General features: G+C 46.1%; 1 protein-coding gene across 1 annotated transcript in view; it reads right to left on the reverse strand.

Annotated features, from left to right (window-relative positions):
* The window catches only part of KSR2 (kinase suppressor of ras 2), a 237,542-nt gene that overhangs the window by 46,608 nt on the left and 169,923 nt on the right, over positions 1 to 21,011 (reverse strand). Inside the window, 1 exon segment of the mRNA XM_015413417.1 lies at positions 20,485 to 20,846. Within this exon segment, the coding sequence (XP_015268903.1) occupies positions 20,485 to 20,846 (362 nt within the window).

The raw sequence follows: 21,011 nt of genomic DNA on the forward strand, positions 1-21,011 counted from the left end.
AAACATCTGGAAATCCTGATATTTAATCTAGATGCTGACTCAAATGTACATAAATAAATACTTGATCTGGTCCCAGAGCAAAACCACCAGCCAACCGACCAAGTATGAAACATGGACATGCTAGTTCGGATCAACAGGAATTTCACCATGTAGGGCAGGACAGTGAATACTGGAGGAACGGGATACAAACATTTTCAGACAGGATTTTAAACCTAACTAAAAAAAGAATGCTAGCTGAGTGAAGTTAAGCTTTCTGCCATGCAAAGAATCTTAGGAGTGGCCCTGGAAAAAGGGCCACCAACACTTAACTTCAAATCCAACCTCTTACATAACTTTGGTGCAATGTGCGAAGACAGCCATTTTCACATGGTTACGTCTCAGTGTGTTCCACAAGAATTCTAACAGAATTTTCTCCACCTGAACTCTTTGCTAAATTTCAGGGTTCTAAATTACCTGCTTTTTGTGGAGTAGTAACAATGCACTAGTGACCTGTCACGTTTTGATCTTCTCACCTGCTTTAGAACAACGGGCATGCAGCAGCACTTTGCTTTTGCTTTCATTTAGTGTCTTCCTCCTCTATCACAGATTACCAATGCACATCGGGGCTTCACCACGTGACCGCCCCGCCCCCTAGAGGTTCTCTTCCGGAGCTCCGTACCTAGTGTCTTCCTCCTCTATCACAGATTACCAATGCACATGAGCAGATACGTGCCATGATTAAAACATGCCCCAAAAATCATGATGCAGTTGCTTCCATATTCTTTTTATGTGGTCTTTTAATCTGTAAGCATAGGTGTTCATGTGAATCAGTAACGGGTGGGGAAGGGGAACAAACCAAAATTGTGACAAACAACATATGTGCCAATTCCAAAATAATATTTTTTGTTGTCGTGGAAATTCTGCAAGTTAAACCAAAATTCAGGCAGACTGGGACACCAATTCATGGCACTCACAGGAACAATAATAAGGCAGAATACGGGACATCCACTCAATTTTCTAGGATTTCAAATAGCCCACACAAACCAAAACTCATCAGAGCCTGGAAGCTAAGCAGTACCATGGCTGGTACTCAGATGGGAGACCTCCAAGGAAGACTGGGGGTGATTCTGCACTGGCTTTTCCCTCCGTTGTTTTACCAAACCCATGTTGGAACAGGAATTCCCCTCTGCACTGCATGTCGCTTTCACTTTCTTTGATCATCGGATTTTATGGTACTTTCTGCATAGATTTATGGCCGTTCAGGGGTGACTTCGCAGTCAGTACAGTGTTGCCTCGGGGTATCTGAATGTGGTTTTGAGATGCACCTTTGGTAAAACAATGGAGGGAAAAGCCCATGCAGAATCGCCCAATGGCACATATTTGTTGTGACTTGACGGCAATTATTATTCAACCTTCTACTGGAAATACAAAAAGCATGCTCTGAAATGCATCAAATAATCTAGTCATGTTGTCTTTTATAGAGTGGACTACAACAGTACATGATGCTTCAGGAAAGCTTTGAAACATACATAAGCATATGAAGTGGCCTCTGAATACCACAAACTGTTGGACCATCTAAATCCCTGCTGTGTATCCTGGCTGGCAGTGCTTCTACAGGACCCTGTTATCCTTTCCTAGCACCTACTGACTGAGACCCTCGTAGCTGAGATTCCAGGGACTGGGACCATTATACATGCAAAGCATGTGCCTGTCTGCCCGGCCCCCACCCTTGTTTATACTCAAGAAACAGTACTGTAAGGGAAGGTTGCAGTGTGTGTGCGTGTGCGTGTGTAAAGTGTCGTCAAGTCACAACCGACTTAAGGCAACCCCATAGGATTTCAAGGCAAGTAATCAAGCAGAGGTGGTTTGCTATTCCCTTCCTCTACAAAGTCTTCCTTGGTAGTCTCTCATCCATGTACTGACCCGGCTTAGCTTCTAAAATCTGATGAGATCAGACCAAACTATACCATTCCACATCTCCAAGGTTGCAATAACCACCTCCAAAGTTTGTTGGTCCCTAAGTGAAGTAGAGAGACAAGAACCCTGCAGAGTCATCTTTTTTCAAGTGCTCTTCACCGGCTGATGAGCAAACTGTTACGAAGCAATGGTGGTGTAGACTAGAGCTGTAAAAGAGGAAAGAGCCTCATACATAACCATAGCAAATCTTATCTGCAGTTCCCATACAGCACCTGAGGCTATTGAGAACCCACCTGCAGGATCTTTTCAAGGTCTGTCTTAACTGGGTTATGTCTTCCGGTTTCTTTAATGCCGCAATTGCCAAAGAAGAGACCTGAATGAGGCAAGGATTGTACAAAACGCCTCTGCTTCCCGCAGAAACATGCTGCGTTGGGGTATTGATTCAGGACTTCAAAGATTCTCAAGGTTAAGAGGCCTATCTGAGCACATAAAATAAATTTCCCTTTGTAAGATACTGCTGCCTCATTCACTCCTGGAGTAGTTCGTAATTCGTATCATTTACTCCGGCAACGCTCTGCTTATCAATGGATATTTGCATCTGTTAACCGTAACCCCAGCCTCGGCATCCCACATGGAATTGCACCGTATCAAGACAAGCACCCTGCATAGGGTCTTGCCACCATTAAATGTACCAATTAGAAGCACCTGCGCAACACACTCCTCCATAAACGGCCCATCCATAATTGACAAGAAGTGCTCATCTGCTCCCTTCGCTGCTTTGCTGGCCCCTGAATACGGCATGTCTAATCCACAGGTATACCAAGACAGGACAAAAATATTTATTAGATTTACAAATGATTTTTCTTTTTCAGAGGGACATATTCTACTCTTTGCCAGACATCTAGGTGGCCCAAATCTTACACCAACAGTTTAAGATACTGTTGTGACTTTACAGTTATGCTTCTGTCCCATGTAGGGTTGCCAATCTCCAGGTGTTGTCTGGAGATCTCCAGTTGACAGAGATCAGTTCACCTGGAGAAAATGGCTACTTTGGAAGGTGGACTCTGTGGCATTATATCCCATTGAAGTCCCTCTCCTCCCCAAACCCTGCTCTCCTCAGGTTCCACTCCCATAACCTTCAAGTATTTCCTAACCCAGAGCTGGCAATGCTAATGGGAATTCCCCACACACACACACAGCTGTAGATCTCTCTTCAATGGGCCTTAACTATTAGAAAATGGTTCTATCCAAGCAGATGTCAGGGCTTGGAGGAGGTGACCCATCCCCTTGGCGGAAGGGAGGAGCAGCTGTGCGTTCCTGTGTGAAGAAACAGCAGTTAAAATGCTGGGGAAAACAGAGAGAGTAGCAGACAGACACTGCTGAGTGTTGGCTGAAGCACCTTGAAGGTGCAGGATCTCTCTCTTTTTCCCCTCTGGGATTCTGATACAGGGCAGCAAAAAAAGGAATGCTTCTTTGCCTTCACCAGTGGTACATTTGTTAAAAATTGCAAATGCTAAGAAAACACAGTAAGTTCTCCCATGCTCTGTCCTCCAAAAGGGAACCAACCAAGTCACCCCTGAAACTTCTCGTCACTTGCGGAAGTGGGGAGTGCATCCCAATATTATTTAGGGCTGCACCCAATTTTGGCATGGGTGGATGCCGAGGTGCCAACCTCCAGGTGGGACCGGGAGACCTTCCAGAATGATAACTGATCTACAGGCAACATAGATCAATGCCCCTGGAGAAAATGGCTACTTTGGAGGGTGGAGTCTATTGAATAAAGCCCCCTGAGGTCCCCTCCCTTCCCCCAGCCTCCACCCCCAGATCTCCATTAATTTCCCAAACTGGAGCTGGCAGCTCTAGCAGCGAGATGGGGCCATTCGGGGGTGGGTGGGAAAACTACTCTGAAAGAACAACACCTCCCCTAGAGGAGTACAGATAGAATCACAGAATCACAGAGTTGGAAGGGACCTCCAGGGTCATCTAGTCCAACCGCCTGCACAAAGCAGGGAATTTACAAATATCTCCCTCCCACACCCCCAGTGACTGCTGTTCCATGCCCGGAAGATGACAAGATTATTTTGCATCAATCTCGTTTAAGTGCCCTTTTAAGTTTGCATGGCATTCCAGAACACTGACACTGAGACCGATTTCACACAAGAGCTGCGCCACGGTCGGGCCTCCCTTTGCCCCGCTTCTATTGGTCAATTTCCCACTCGAAGCTGCGGGGCCGCATTTTGACCCGCGGCTTTGCCTGATTTTCCCCGCGGTTTCGTGATCCTGTTTTTTGAGGATCATGAAACCACGGGGAAAACCGGGTGAAGCCACGGGTCAAATTGCGGCCCCGCGGCTTTGAGTAGGAATTTGACCAATAGAAGCGGGGCAAAGGGAGGCACGACCGCAGCGCAGCTCTTGTGTGAAATCGGTCTGAGTTTTACAACAGTTCTCCTTATGTATGGAGAACACTCTGAAATTTAGATTCTCTCTCTTGGTAAGGATGGGGGGCATTATATTGGAGCCAAGACCCTGGGTCCAATCCCTGACATATCCAGTTAAAGAATCTCATGGAGAAGGGGATGGGAAAGATTTTTATCTCGAATACAGCAATTTAGATGGGCCAATTGTCTGATTTAGCATAAGGCACCTTCTGGAGTTGTCAGAGTTAGAGGAAAGGGCAGGGCTTCCTCCTGGGCAAGACCCCTCCTTGAACTCAGGTCCTTCATACTCATCCCCAATACTCAGTTCCCTTCGACTCACTAACAACCTGCTAAGAAAGCCTGCACTCTGGAGCAAACAACATTACTTTCCTAATAACACTCCTGCTTCTGAAGGACTCGAGGACTATCAACAACCTTCCAGAATTTATTGAAATATATACCTCGTTTCATAGATGTTTATAGCAATCTGCAAAACACCCCACTTACTGGGGAATGGCCTGTTACAGAAGCTTTGGGGATTCCAAATGAATCCGAATGTTGCTCAGCCAAGCAAGCACAATCCCAAATTGCTTTGGAAAAAAAAGTCCTTTCGTCTACCTGAGCTGAAGGCAGCAGAAAAACAAATAAAGCAACCTTGATTTGTGCAGGAGCAAGGGCAGGAAGCAGAAGGAATGGCCGTATGACGGTTTCCAATTGGGGGCAAAGAGAGCACAATGATGCACTTTTTAAAGGAGAGAGGGTGGGGTTTTGTTGTTTTAAAGAGTCAGAACTCTTTTTAATTGGCCTTGTGGAATAATCCACTCTAATCTGTGCTCACTTGCGAAAGACAAGATGGATCTCTGGAAGTCAGCAGCAACGGGACCAAAATCAGTACATTTTAAACTCACATTTCATACAATAAGTTCAGGACAACAAAGGCAGCACATCCCCATCTCTCTTATCACAACAACCCTGTGAGGTGGATGAGGCTGAGAGTGTACAACTGGCTCAAGGTTACCCAGGTACCTGCCGTGGCAGAGTGGGGATTTGAACCTGGGTCTCTCAATTCCCACTCTGATTCTCTAACCATTGCACTGCACTGGCTCATGACACCATGGTGGGTTGACTGAGGACAGGGGAACGGCAAGATGAAAGGAAATGGATGAGAGAGGGTGGGATACTTCATGGGACTCCTGCCACGTGTCCTGTCATACAGGAATACTTCAGGACAACCAGTCTCTTCTGACATTCCCAGTTGTTAAGCTGCTGGCTGATTAAGGGCCAATTCACACATTATGAAGTCATCATAGTGGATATGAGGGATTTAATTCCCAGACAGAGGCTTGATTCAGATCAAGACTACAGTGTGTGGGAAGAAGCTGCTTCAAGCACCCCCCTTTCTCGACCTGATGGCCCCAAGGAACAGCTGTTTGGACCCTGCTGGGTATAATGATGGCTACATTTAAGTTTCCTCAACAGGGCAAACAGGGTTCCCTAGGGGCCATTTGAGTTGGGGAAATGGACTGAGGGAGGGCTGCAGTTCTGATCCAATCTGAGCCTGTATGCCCCTGAGAATTACGTTCCCAGTGAGGAACCCCCAGTACACATCTGATAAAAACATGTCTGGCAGCCACAAGGACTTTGTAATGTGTGAATCAGCCCAAATAGGCCAGGACGGTTAGCTGATTTTTTATCACTGTGGGCTAATCACAGGAGATCGTCTCGATATCTGGGTCTCTCTCACTCATATTTCGAAAGAGCAATCTATCAGAGTGTGGCAAAGGTGACACCTTACTAGGAGGAGGGGAGGAGAACAGCAGACAGAGACCAAAGGTTGAAAGTTTCTAACTGGATTTATCTGGGAAATGGGATGCAGCCTTGGAACAGTACAAGTTGCTCCTGGGGAATCAGATGCAGGCAGTCCTGGCTGCTCATCAGAGTGAAAGTGTTTCCATTTAAGCTCTGCTTGTATATTTGTAAGTAAAGCAAAGGTTACAAACACACGACAAAAGTCTCCAATGTTCTAATCTAAAGGAAAGAAAGCCCAACAGCACTTGCCCCTTGGTACTTCTCACTGCTCGAGGAAGCGAGGAGCCATGTAACAATATCTTAATATCTGGGTCTCTCTCACTCACTCATATTTCGAAAGAGCAATCTATCAGAGTGTGGCAAAGGTGACACCTTACTAGGAGGAGGGGAGGAGAACAGCAGACAGAGACCAAAGGTTGAAAGTTTCTAACTGGATTTATCTGGGAAATGGGATGCAGCCTTGGAACAGTACAAGTTGCTCCTGGGGAATCAGATGCAGGCAGTCCTGGCTGCTCATCAGAGTGAAAGTGTTTCCATTTAAGCTGTGCTTGTATATTTGTAAGTAAAGCAAAGGTTACAAACACACGACAAAAGTCTCCAATGTTCTAATCCAAAGGAAAGAAAGCCCAGCAGCACTTGCCCCTTGGTACTTCTCACTGCTCGAGGAAGCGAGGAGCCATGTAACAATGCTATTAATACTTCAGGAAGAGAAACTTCAATTATTTATTTATTTGAAATATTCATGACCAGCCTTTTCCACCTAACAGGTCCCAAAAGCAACTTATGGCAGTATAGAATCATACAATATACAATTTGAGAATCATAGCATCGGAATACAATTGACCCATCCAAACCAAAACCACCAATAATTTAAGTAGCCAATAATAAGTTTAACGGGTTTAACAGAGTTTAACAAAATGAACCTATTGTCTCCATTCTTGTGAATATTAGATCACTGGTTCCCAAAGTGGGCAATACTGCCCCCTGGGGGGCACTGGAACAATCCAGGTGGGCGGTAGGACCCTTGGGTGCAATTGGGGGGCATTGAATAAAAATAAGGGGGCGGTGGAGGCATAAAGAAAGAAGAGTCCAGAACCTATCTAAAGCAGCCTTTTCCTGCCTTCCCCTGGTCTTCCCTGGGATCAGGGAGGGAGGTGGAGGTGGAGAGGGGTCCCCACAGCCAGTCACAGCCATGCATTTGCAAATTGCACCCCTGTAAGGGTGGTGTTGCTGCTGGGCTATTGTGTAGTGGCTGCTGCTGGCCTCTGGCTTCAGGCCAACAACATCTTTCCTTACCATGTGCAAATTTGTCACTGCATCTTTTTGTCCACTTCTTGAAGGTAGATTTCCAGGGGGGTGCTGAGTAATTTTTTTTCTGAAAAGGGGGCGGTAGGCCAAATAAGTTTGGGAACCTCTGTATTAGATGAATACCTTTGGGAGGGCAGTTCCACGATGTTGGTGCTGCCAATGAGAAGGCTCTGTTTCAGATGGAGCAGAGCCTCAGAAAATAATCTCGGTGTTTGGGAAGGTTTCACAAAACACCTATATTTTAGTAGCTGAAGGTTTACGTTGGGAATTTAAGCCTGTAACTCCCTACTCAAAGTCAAAGGAACAGCTGAAGCTGCCTGATACTGAATCAGACCATTGGTCCATCAAGATCACTGTTGTCTACTCAGACTGGAAGCAAGTCTCCAGGGTCTCAGGCAGAGATCTTTCACCTCACCTACTATTTGATCCTTTTAACTGGAGTTGCCAGGGATCTTCTGGCCTCTTCTGCATGCCAAGCAGATGCTCTACCACTGAGCCCCAGCCCCTCCACTAAATGGGATTATGTAGTCCTCCTGGCAAGGAGGGCAGGATCTCTACCAAATTCACGATGATCTAAAATAAATATTCCGTGCATACTGGAATCAAGTCCTCCTTTAAGCTAACTGCAGAAAAGAGTCCAGTAGCACCTAACAAGGAGCTGCGGTGGCTCAAGTGGCTCCTGGCAAGGAGGGCAGGATCTCTACCAAATTCACGATGATCTAAAATAAATATTCCGTGCATACTGGAATCAAGTCCTCCTTTAAGCTAACTGCAGAAAAGAGTCCAGTAGCACCTAACAAGGAGCTGCGGTGGCTCAAGTGGTTAAGATGCTGAACTGCAGGCTGTGGAAGGTCAGTAGTTCAGCAGTTCGAGACCCGAGTGTGCTGCATGACGGAGTGAGCTCTCGTCTCTAGTTTCAGCTCCTGGTAACCTAGCAGTTTGAAAGCAAGAAATTGCAAGTAGATAAATAGGTGCCACTTCAGTGGGAAGGTAACAGCGTTCCGTGTGCCTTGGTGTTTAGTCATGCCAGCCACATGACCAGGGAAATGTCTTCAGACAGCACTGGCTCTTCGGCTTTGAAACGGAGATGAGCACCGCAACCCTAGAGTCGGATTCAACTGGCTTTTGAGCAAGGGAACCTTTACCGTTACCTTTAGCACCTAACAAAAGTTGTGTGTCTCACAAAAGTTCATACCCTACCACAAATTTTGTTAGGTGCTACTGGACTCTTTTCTACTGGTACAGACAGACTAACATGGCTACCCATCTTGATTTAAGCTAACTGAAAGGATTTCGACTACATAGGTTTGGACAGTGACCGCCAGGGGTCGTTTCGTAGAAAAAGAGCTAAGGGAACTCATTAGCATAACTCATTAGCTTATGCCACACCCCCTGACATCACCGGAAGTGTGTCATAAGGCCACATCCACCACTCAGTTAGTCTTAGTCTTAAAGGTTAGTCTTAAAGGTGCTATTTGTTAGTCTTAAAGGTGCTATTTGAACTCTTGGACTATTTTGCAGCAACAGACTAACACAGTTAATTCCTCTGAATCTAAACCCACCACTCAGGCTCCACCCCCAAAATCTCCAAGGTATTGCCAACTCAGAGCTGGCGAGCCTATCTGATGGCACATGTGAGGGAAAACAAGCAAACCACCCATGTCAGGTAAAAAGGATAGAAGTTCAACACAATTTTATCTATTTTCAGTAACTGGTTTGTTGAGAGAAAAGCAACAACAAGCACATCAGTGAAGACCTAGTACCAGAGTGCCAAAAAGGAAAGCTGTTTGGTAATAGATGAAGTACAAAATATGTAGCTATTCACATTCCAGTTACCAGGAGTGTTCCCTCTAAGCTGAGTTAGTGTGAGCTAGCTCACAGCTTTTAAGCCTCTGGCTCACATATTTTTCTCTTCACTCAGGAAGGAGGGCTCCAGAGGCAAACTAACTGATGCAGTAGCCAAATCACTCACTCACAGCTTTAATGCCAGTGGCTCACAAAGTAGAAATTTTGCTCACAAGACTCCACAGCTTAGAGGGAACATTGGTAGGCAATTCCAGGGAGAAAAAACAGCTATAAACCAAGACCAGCTATAAACCAAAACAGCTATAAACCAAGCATGGGGGCAGATGACCACATTGCTACGGAAAATACACAGAAAATCCAGGCACTATACTTTGTTTTCACTCTCTCCCCCCAACAATTCTGGTGGCCGCCCTGGTTTCAGCTCTCGCCAAGCCCCCGTTGAGCTCGGCGGTGGAGCTGCAAGGCCGGTGGGAGTGCGGAGAAGCCCTGCCAAGTCCCCCCGCCCCCAATGGTCCCGGCCATCAGGGGCCCGGCGGTGGACCTGCAAGGCCGGCGGGAGTGCGAGGAAGCTCCACGAAGGCCCCCCAGCGCCCAACAGTCCTGGCCGCCGCTGCCGGCCTTGTGGCTCCACTGCCGAGCCCCATCAGGGACCCGGCGGTGGACCTGCAAGGCCAGCGGGAGTGGCGAGGAAGCCCCGCCAAGGCTATCCCTGGCCCCAGGCAGGCAGGGGTGGGGAGAGGCGGGGAGGAAGCAACTTACCCTCCCTCTTTTCCTGCCTCCTCCTGGCTGAATGAGGGCCGGAAGCGGGGCGGCCGGAAGCAGGGGGCGGGGCTTCGTCGTGTGCCCCGCCTCCCCGCACCTAACCCGGGGGAACGGCGGTCCCCCGCGATCCCCCCGAATCGACCTCTGGTGACCGCAAATATGCCACTTAACTTTCTGAAGGTCTTCCTATTGCCCTATCTGTTACTGAAGGTCTTCCTATTGCCCTATCTGTTACTGAGCTCATACAGATACCAAACTGTCTTGGAGTATGATCAATTATATGTAGAGTGGCTTGACTACCTGTTTCATCCGTGGAATCTTAAGTATCAAGTACAGATCTACATCAAAATGCATGGTAAAGTGGTCATATGAACATATGAAGCTGCCTTGGGGAGTCAGAGCAGTCACCAATTATTTTAGTGCCAGATTATTGGGGGGGAGGGGGGCTTCTAGGTGCCTAAACTACATTACAGTGTAGTTGTAAGGATAAACTGAGGAAGGGAAGAGCAAATAAATACGGCCCTGAATATACACTCCTTTTGTTGTGAATTAAATACACACCAGTGGATGCTGCAGATTCTAGTAGAACACAGAAGAGTAAAGTTAGGCCACTGTAATCTAACAGAAGTCTATGCAGACCGTCTTCAACCTGACGGACCCCTAGTAACAGAATCCCAACTGAGTTAAAGTTCAAAGCAACTATTTCCAGCCATGAGAGACAGAGATACGTATGTCCGAGTCAAGGCATGAAGGAAGGATAGTTACCCTTGCATGCTTTCTGATTGTTGTTTTTTCCTGTAGAGGTGCCTTTGTGGGGAAATTGGAGAACAGAAATAAGACAGCTTCGAAACGATTAAGTCTTCCTGTCCTTCCATCTCTATCTTCCCACTTTGCTTGGCTCTACTTAGTGCAAAGCACAACCACGGTGGATATTATTTAAACAGTGGAATTTTCTTGACCAGAGCCCTCAGCAGCTGGCGTGCAAGATAAGTGCAATAATGTTTCCCAACTTGAAGAGCAGGCAAGGAGCAGGGAGAGATTGACTTTCTGCACACAGTGGCCACAGTCCCTTTCGTAGAGACAAGCTCTTTAGGAGAAGCAAATTCAATGCATTTTGATTGGAAGGTGCCCTCTTCCATTACGAGGGGCTGTCAGAGTTGAGTGGTCCTCCCCCCCATTTCACTTGAGGGGGAAAAAACCCCAGAGGCAACAGGTTACAGTCACCTTAGTTTATCTCCTCTCACCCACAGTGGAAAACAAGGCAAGACAGAACACCCTTTTGCCGTTTTGCTTTCCTTTGAAAAGACTGCATTTGTAATTGGCTTGGCCAGGCCTGGTTCTGTGAAAAGCAGTTTGACCCCTTCCTTGCTGCTGAAGGCGCCTAATGCATTCTCTGCTCTGTGTTCTGACTGGTCTTTTGAACTCCATGAGGCAGCAATTGAGAAGTTGTTAGGGCAGAAGGAAACCTTTCATCTGAACAGACAAACTCCTTTGATTAAAAAATGCCCTTGGCAAAGGAGCCAAAGAGAAAAAGAGAGAGAAGTTGTGAGATGGTTATGCTTCCCCCACCACTTTCACCTTTATGACCACAGGATCACCAAAATCAAAGTGATGGGGGGGGGGAGCATTATCCTCAATAGCACTGGCCTGGGGTTACCAAGGAAGAGCCCTGAGTAGGGGTGGTCCCATAGAGGAAACTTCAGATGTGGCCCAGATGTTCAAGGATTTGGGTTGGATCAAGCAATCTGTTAGTGCAAGGATCACACATCTTTTTCACATTCTCCTCCCTACAGCAGCCCCTTGTAAGTCCGATTCCAAGGGCTGTGGGACCATTAGGTAGGGTTGCCAAGCTCTCACATTCTCCTCCCTACAGCAGCCCCAAGTCCGCTTCCAAGGGGTGTGGGACCATTAGGTAGGGTTGCCAAGCTCCAGGTGGTGGCTGGAGATCGCCTGGGATTGCAACTGATCTCCAGGTGTCAGAGATCAGTTCACCCGGAGAAAATGGCTGCTCTGGAAGATGGACTCTATGTCATTATACCCACTGACGTCCCTCCCCTAACCACCCTCCTCAGTCTCCACCCTCAAAATCTCCAGGTATTTCCCAACATTCTTGAGCTGGCAACCCAACTCATGGGCTTACACAGAGAAGAAGAAAGAGAGTAAAATCGTTCCCTTCTCCCTCTGCCACAAATGCCTGGCTGGATGATGATTTCATCCCTTCCTTCTCTTCATTGCAGCCCCCCTCCCAATGTGCACGTAATTAGAATTGGCTCCAAGGCTTACAGGTCAGAAATCTTAATGACTAGAGTGAAGGACCCCATACTCTTCCTTTGGGCATCATCTTTAATCCAACACCGGAAGGCATGGCTTGGTTGTTCAGGTAGCCTATTCTGTCAAAGACTTTGCTCATTTTCCTAGGCAGAGGCTGCTGGATGTGTTGCTCTGGTCCTCTCCTGCCCACTTGCCCTCTAGAGAGAGGATTCTTTCAGTCAAAACCTGGTTCTGTTGCGGATCCTGTTAAAGAAAAACATTTGACAAACAGACTGGCCTTGTTTGTATCTGCAACCCCTTCCCCAAATTAGATTGCATGACAAAAGCCTAGTCTCTTGTTCTAGAGATAATTTTTCTGAAGACTGATTTCCACATATGCTGCACGTAAAAGGTCCCAAGTATATTCCCTGACATCTCCAGTTAAAAGAGCTCAGGAAGTCAGTGTTGAAAGACTGTTGTCTGCCTGAGACCTTGGAGACAGAAAGGCAAAACATCCAGTCCGTGCAAGTCCAGCAGACCTGCCCAGTCCCAAAAATCTCATCTCTTTTTCCAGCAACGACCACAGGGTGTTAAAAGAAGTTCCACCAAGTTTTAGTGTGATGCCAGCCAAACTTTCTGGCATCTCCAGTCCAATCACTTTTCCCCACACCCCCTGTCCTTGCGAGCTGTCAGAATGAAATGGCATCTCCCCAGAGGAAGATGTGCTCTCATTTAATGTATGTATTAATAAGCATATTGACTTTTCCCCCCTTGTCAGTCTCTATCAAGATTTATTCCCCTTCACGGTCTCTTATTGATTGAGGAAAGCAGTATTCCCACAGGTCAATCAATCCTGATCCACACCACAGACGGAAGTCAATAGCTATTTATTATATGATTTATGAGCTTCATTACTTTAAATGCTATTAAAGGAGGAACATGGCAGAAAGCGTAAGGCGGAAAAAGCAACAGATGTCCAGGGAAGGTGGTGACAATCCAGCCTAAAAAAACCCCCAAACATGGAGTGAATTTACAAAGCACAGCAGGTCAGGGATGTCACGGCAAGCTAGGAGGATTGGGGGAAAACAAAGAGGTTTCATGGGAAATATTGAATTGCTGCCTTTTACTGGGCCCTATGTTCTTGTCACAAGCTCATACTCCTGAGGGAGGTGGATATGAGTCACCCAATAGTTTGAGTCACCAACAGTATTGTTCTGTGCTCCCACTTCCCTAAGTCTTCCCATCCTGCAGGTGGATCTAAGGCGAAATGGAAGAGGCCTGTTTAGTGAAACAGTGTCCCCCTCCCACATATTCTCCCATTCAGAAATGAGGATAGGAAGCAGCATTCTCGTTCTGATTTGATGCTGTAGCAATTGGCTACACAGTGCTATTACATCGCTGCTCTAGTTGCACATAAGCCCTAACCGGGTGGCTTACAAAGTCAGCAAAATGAACCCAATTTAAAACCAAAACAAAACAAACACAGCATCCATGTCATTTTGCTGAGAAGGACAGCAAACAAAAGCAAGACGGTTTAAAAAAAATGGTTGAGGTTACATTCTAGTTCCCTCAGAATTGGTCCTTCCTCAAAAACAACCCCAGTGAACGTTCGTCTCAGCCTTGTACACAGATCAACTCCGACAAAAGTTATCAATGCAATTAGTCAAAGAAAGTTAGGAGCAGGTGTTATTGAAGTCGTTTCCAGGAGATTTTTATGGGTCCGCTGCAGCAAAAGTCCTCCCCTCGCTAATGTAGGGTGTATCGAATAAAATGATTTCCATGTCATTAAAACATGTTTTCCTTGCCATGAGGGAAGAACACAGAAAAGACACTTTTCATCTTTGGCAGTCTCGATAAGTCGCCAAGAAGAAACAGGCTTGGGTCTCCTGGTACTCCTTTGGCATCGCCATCATTAAACGGGCAATAGCAAGACGTAGCTGAAACTAACAAGGCTTAATTAAGCCCGGCTTCTCTGAAACCAGCTGCTGGAGGCTGACAACTTTGTAGAAAGAGGAGCATCATTAGTGACATGAAGAGGATGGGAAGCTAGCAGAACAGGATGTAGGGCAGCTTCCATATTGCTGGAGGGCCAGTTTAACAAGCTCAAGGAAAACGATGGTGTTTAATATTTCATCAAAGCAGTCCAGTGTTTAAACACTACACTTCCTTTTATGATTGTTTAATCAACGCAATTGCAGGGACCTAGATGGAAAGTTGTTTACACTTCGAATAGAGAGGAGGATGCTATCATTTTGAGCATGGCAAGAAGCTCCCAAGAGATAAAACTGGAAGAGCAACCTGACTTTTTAAAAGTTACTTTTACAACCCCAGACATAAGCCTGTTTTTGTCTTAATAGAGATGTTTTTAATGTGCTAAAGGTAATGAAGAGATCTGACATCAGGCGCTGCTGGGGCAGAATTTCAAGAACTGCATCTTTTTATGTGACCCTAGATGCATATTGTGAAGGAATGGACTCACAAACTGTAACATTTTTGCTCTTTCTGAGATCCTCTTATATATAAGACCTTTAAAGGCACCTCTCTTTAGTGTTCTGAGGTGATATGTGTTATGCAGCCTCCTTGTCTCCCTTAGCATTTCCTACTTATTTCCACTGCCATCAAATGCTCTTGCTGTAGAATTCCTAGTTGGACCTAAAAAAAAGGACGTATTTGTTTTTTGTATTTCTTTTTTGTTGGTCTGTTTGTCCAAAAGGCAGGTTGAGATTATTCTAGATAGAACCCAGGAGGTCACAGGTAAGTGTGCTGTTGCCATGAGTGTGGCAAGCCACCAGGGTTATAAACTTAGGCTTCCCAAGTCCCCCCGGGGGGCGGGGAAACCCCCGCCCCAGAGGCCCGTTCCCCGCCGCTGGCGGATCGGGCCCCCGGGGGAACTCCACCCCGACATGTGTGTCACCCGGAAGTGATGCGACCACGCCGGGCACACTGGGGGCGGGCCACGGCAATCTGAGGGGAAACTTTATGGTTTTCCCTCGTATGGCCATGGCCCCGCCCTCAGCATGCATGCCATCATCACGTCACTTCCAAGTGACAAGCATGCGGCACACGCGCACTTCGCACACGCACGCACACCAGACACTGGCCGGGAGCCCCCCGCTCCTGCAGAAGATCAACTTGGCAACCCTATATAAACTGGCTCATTCCCTGAGCATGGACATTTTTCTAAGCTCCAGAGCGACACTACCAACCCAGGCTGGCTCCTGGCTCCTTCTGACATGGAAAAATGATGAAAGGCTTCCAGGCTGGGGCTTTGCCCAGGCAACAACAATATTTTCCAGCTCTTGGCTCCACTCTGGTGCTTCAAGTTGCTCCTGGGCCTGGTGGAAAATACAGTTGCCTTCCACCACTTGGATGGCTCCCCCCGTCTTTCATGCTGGCCTCCTCTTCCAGAATCCCTTTCTCTCTCTCTGAGTCTTTCCTTTCCACCTCTGCATCCTCCTTACCTTTCAGATGTTGCTGAGCTGCAGAGGCACATGTCCCCAGTACAACAGTGTACAGCAAGTCTTTGTCATTGACTGCCATGGGTAAACCACTGACAAGGAGAAGGTGCAATGCACAGTGGCAGGGCCAGCTCAGGTGGCCGTTTCCTGCCACCTCTTCCGTGGCATTCAGAGCACCGAGTGCCACTCAGCATTCAATCTCCTGTTCTTGAAAACTAATTAAGATTAATGCAAAGTGCCCACATTGTTAATTCCCCAAGGGGAAATCTATTAGGCATTCTGAAGACCCCCCCCCCAAATTCTAATCTCACTCACCTTGCAGGAAACAACTCATGCAGAATGTCGGTTTTTCTAGAGAGACAGTTTGGTATCAAGGACTATCACCCCCACCTGCTGCTTCTCTTCCTGAGAAGAGAAAAACAGCTTGGGCTGTTTTCACATGGCAACGATCCCCCCTGTAGCTCTTGCTGCTGCAAATTCAGAGGCATTCACACTGGCAATAGAGCATCTACACACCATTTCCCCTGAACATTCCTTGTCTCAGTCGGCACACTTCAGCTTATAACTATTCAACAAAAGGGGTATAGAGTGACTTACCTTGTTTTAAAGAATGAAAGCAGGGAACTAGTAGATTTTAACAATATATCATTAAATGTTACTGTACTATAAATAATCTGTCAATTACCAATTTAAAAGCCCTCCAGGGGTGGGGTTGGGAATGCCAGCAATGTAGGCTAAGGCAACGAAAATTGTGTCAAGGCCAGTGAGATCTCCAAAAATGTGCAACTTCCTGTCCATGTGGCATTCTCAAGAACCCTGAGTGCAATGATCATAACAAACTAGGTTTGGAAATGACAGGACCAGGATGAACACAGCACTCAGGGAAATGAATCTGGGAACTATTCAGAAATTGCTCCACCATTAACTTTTATAGAATCAAGGTTCCAGACATCAAGATAGTACATACGCATGAAGACACGGGCTGCGATTGCAAAAGCCTTCTCCCCCATCCAACCCAATCATTTATTACGGCAAAGCCAACAACAATATCAATTCACAATAATCAGTGAATTAGGGTGATCTGGCTGTGACATCTGTCACCCCATTGATCGCCAGGGTTGATTCGGCTGATCTGACTGGCTAGGCGGGCGTCCCCTACCTCCCTCACTACTCCATGTGCGTCCTTCTCGAAGCTGCGCACTCGGTCGAGGAGGATGACCATCCCATCAAATTTAAACCTCTGCCACAAAGGAAACTGGCATCCCTCTAATTGGTATGAACCCCAGAAGAACCCTTTTAAATAGGGTTGCCAATGCTGGAGTGGAAAATTCCTGGAGATTTGGGGAGTGGAAGCCTGGTGAGGCTGGGGCAGCGGATGGAACTCAGCAGGTATAATGCCATAGAGTCCACCCTTCCAAAGCCGACATTTTCTTCAGGGGAACTGATCCCTGTAATTTGGAGATGAACAATTATTCCAGATCTCCAGACCCCACCTGGAGGTTGGCAATCATACTTTTAAATCACATTATTTCTAACAGCTGAACACCTGAATACAGCTTGGCAAATTATTTATTTCAAATATTTACAACCTTCACTCTCAGGAGCCACTACTACTCTCGAGGAGGATTCCAGATACATTTTTAAAAACCACACACGTATATGAAAAGATTCTGTCTTTCTGCATGCCTGTTTCTGCTGCTGCAACACAGCTCTCCCCTCCTCCCACTCATTCCTCCACCTCCTTCCTTAACGAAAGGAGCACCAGAGACCACCACATGAGCCCACGCAAGCCCTTCAAGTTTGGTAAAAACAGTACCTGTGATAGCACCGTATTGCCTTTTCCTTATGCTGTCATGAGTCCAAAGCCACCACTGCAATTACCATGACAGCACGAAAACAACACTGCCGAAACACACTAAAAATCTACCTGGGCCAGCACCCTGTTACCTGGGAGCTCAAAAGATGTCACTGTGGCCAGCCGCACACTCTCAGCCTAACCTTTCTCAAAAGGTTGTTGTGAGGATAAGATGGAAAATGAAGTAAGCCACTTTTGGTCCACATTGGAGAGAAAGGTGGGGTTTAGTTTATTTATTTACTTCATTTATACTATCAGGGAGTGGAGATTAGGGCCTTGCCTTCTGTCCTTGGCATCTGGTATTCCGAAACACCCTGTCCTTCATAGATTTTTCTAATCCTCCTTAAAAGCCATTTAATTCAGTGGCCACCACCGAATCAGGCAATGGTGAACTCCATAAGTTAATTAAAGCCTTGTGTGAATAACTACTTTCTTTTGTCTATCCTGAACCAACTACTGATTGTCATTCCTGGCCTCAATGGACCAGAAAGACACCACCTTTTCTCTTGGTTCTTGTTGACATCGTACAGTAGGTCAGCAACCTTTTATAATTAATGAGCTAAATTATGTTAAAATTCAGACCATGAGATCAGCAAAAAGATGGTATAAGAAAGTCTATTTACATATCTGAAAATATAGCTTTATTTACTGACTTGCTGAAACCCCCCAAGTCTGTCTCTGTGTGGATACTATGAAAAAGTCATCTCACAATGGATCTGATTACACTTATGGAATAGTTGCTACTCAGACCTATTCAGCAACATTTACAGTCCAGTTGTTGTTGTTGTTGTTGTTGTTTTTTGTAACACTTGCATTTATGTGCATTTACTTCTGGCATGAGCCCTAGAGTCAAGAAGCATCTGTTCCTCAAAGCCTGAACTTTGAATGATGTGGAAGCTGGAACCTGAAGAATGTCAACTCTAGCAAAAGGGTGTTTTTTTTAACACAATGACTCCAAATCCCCCAAAATTATGATTAAATGCTGGGAAACAGGGAGAGTGATCTGGAAAAATCAGGACCACTGGAGGATTTGTACTTCTATGACAGATAGGAAAAGGGAAGCCCCAATGGGATACAGAATAGTATTGCAGGACCAGGGGAACATTTCGAGAAACTGCAGGACCAGGGGAACATTTTGCTGCTCTCACAAGCATCTAAGTATTAGGTGGCTCTTGCTCAGACTTGACTTACTCCTGATTTTGTTGACCATCAATCCACAAGCATTGGAATTGGTTTCGGCACAGTTGTTTCACACGTCTGCCCTCCCTCTGCATTTTCACAGTTATGAAGTCAGTTTATTATTTTCAGGGAGGATGCTGTTGTCATTGGTGGTATCAAAGCACACACACTTTAAATTTTTTGTACATGCTTATATCGATATCATCACTGCATTTTTTTTTTAAACACACACACATTAAAATATCAGTATACTGCTCTAATGATAGGCCATGCACGTTCTCTGAATTCCCGGGTTTCATTTTAAATAAAGAAACACTAAGGCTGCAGTCACGCACACTAAATAATCCACTTTCAATCCACTTTCAGTGGACTTTCCAACTGGATTTTTACTGTGTGAACTGGCAAAATCCAGTTGGAAAGTGCAATGAAAGTGAACTGAAAGTGGATTATTTAGTGTGTGTAACCGCAGCCTAAGTATCTAGGCTCTTCCCTTGCCTTTTTCCTTATATCTCTGCAAGGGAAGAGGATAGAGACTTACCTAGAAAAATGAAAGCTGGGAACTGAGAAAACCTAATTGACCCATCATTATAGTAGTATACTGATATTTTAATGCCATTTTAAAATAAATGCAGCCAAGATATCAATATATCAATATAGGCATGCACAAAAAATAAAAAGAGGTGTGTGTTCAGTCCCCAGCATCTCCAAAGGCACAAGTAGTAGGTGATGTGGAAGACAGACCCAAGATCTTAAAGAGGTGCTGCCAGTCTGAGTAAACAATAGTGACCTTGATAGAGTAGCAGCCTGATCCAGTCTAAGGCAGCTTCACGTGTTTAAGCAGTTTAACCGTCACATTTCCTACTGTCAATCAGCTTAAAACTGCCCCCATCAAGCTATTTTCTCATCAACTGGTGGGAAGTGGAGGAAGTTAATATGCCAGAATGTGAATCAAGATAGAGATTCTGGTCACCAACACCTTAAAAAGGATATTATAGCTTTGGAAAAGTGCAGAAAAGGGCAACTTGAATGATAAAAGGGTTGGAACACTTTCCCTATGAGGAAAGGTTAAGGCGCTTAGGGCTCTTTAGCTTGGAGAAACAACGACTGAGGGGTGACATGATCGAGGTTTATAAGATTATGCATGGGATAGAGCAGGTAGAGAAAGAGGTACTTTTCTCCCTTTCTCACAATACAAGAACTCGTGGGCACTCCATGACATTGCTGAGCAGTCGGGTTAGAACGGATAAAAGGAAGTACTTCTTCACCCAAAGAGTGATTAACACTTGGAATTCACTGCCACAGGAAGTGGTGGCGGCTACAAGCATGGACGGCTTCAAAAAGGAATTAGATAAGCATATGGAGCAGAGGTCCATCAGTGGCTATTAGCCACAAGGTATAGATAGGGACTCTGGGGCAAGTGATGCTCTGTCATCTTGATGCTTGGGGGGGGGGCAACAGTGGGAGAGCTTCTAATGTCCTGGCCCCACTGGTGGACCTCCTGATGGCACCTGGTATTTCTGGCCACTGTGTGATACAGAGTGTTGGACTGGATGGGCCTTGGCCTGATCCAACATTGGCGTCTCTTATGTTCTTATGAGAGATGGTCCTGGGGAAAGGCACCCTAAGAGATAATGTTTGGTAAGGGAAAACATGATGGCAAGGAGGTATAAGGGAAAGCCATTGTGGGTATGGAACCCACATGTTCCCCACGCTACTTCCATTGCTGCTGTTTAATTGCGCTTACCTGGTGATGATGGCAAGGTGGGGAGGGTTCATGCAAGCACCCATGAACAGCACCACATTCTCATGTCGCGTCTGCCGATAGGCCATCACTTCCCGCTTGAAGGCCTTCAGCTGGTCCTCATTGTCCCGCTCAATGTCAATGAGGCGGATGGCCACCTCGCCGTGCCAGCGGCCATGAAACACTTGCCCAAAGCGGCCATTGCCAATCAATTCACCAATTTCCAATTGCTCAAAAGGGATGTCCCACTCTTGCAGGAAAATGCTAGTCTGGCTGGCCTTGCGTGGAAAATTGCGGGCTGACAGGAGTGAGAGGTTCATCTCCTCAAAGTCATCCTCTGACTCCTCTTCATGTGCCTCTTCGTTCTGGGGAAGGGGTAAAGGAGAGGTTCAGCTACAGGATAATCCTGGCATATCACTCGTCATAACCTTTCTCTCCTATTATTCCCCCCACAAACTTCATACACACGTACACTTACTCCAATATGTCTTGTAGGTACAAACACTGTTAGAAACACACAGCATCACAAA

Source organism: Gekko japonicus, unplaced genomic scaffold (genome assembly GCF_001447785.1).
Source record: "Gekko japonicus isolate JY-2015 unplaced genomic scaffold, Gekko_japonicus_V1.1 scaffold85, whole genome shotgun sequence".
Lineage (NCBI taxonomy): Eukaryota > Metazoa > Chordata > Lepidosauria > Squamata > Gekkonidae > Gekko > Gekko japonicus.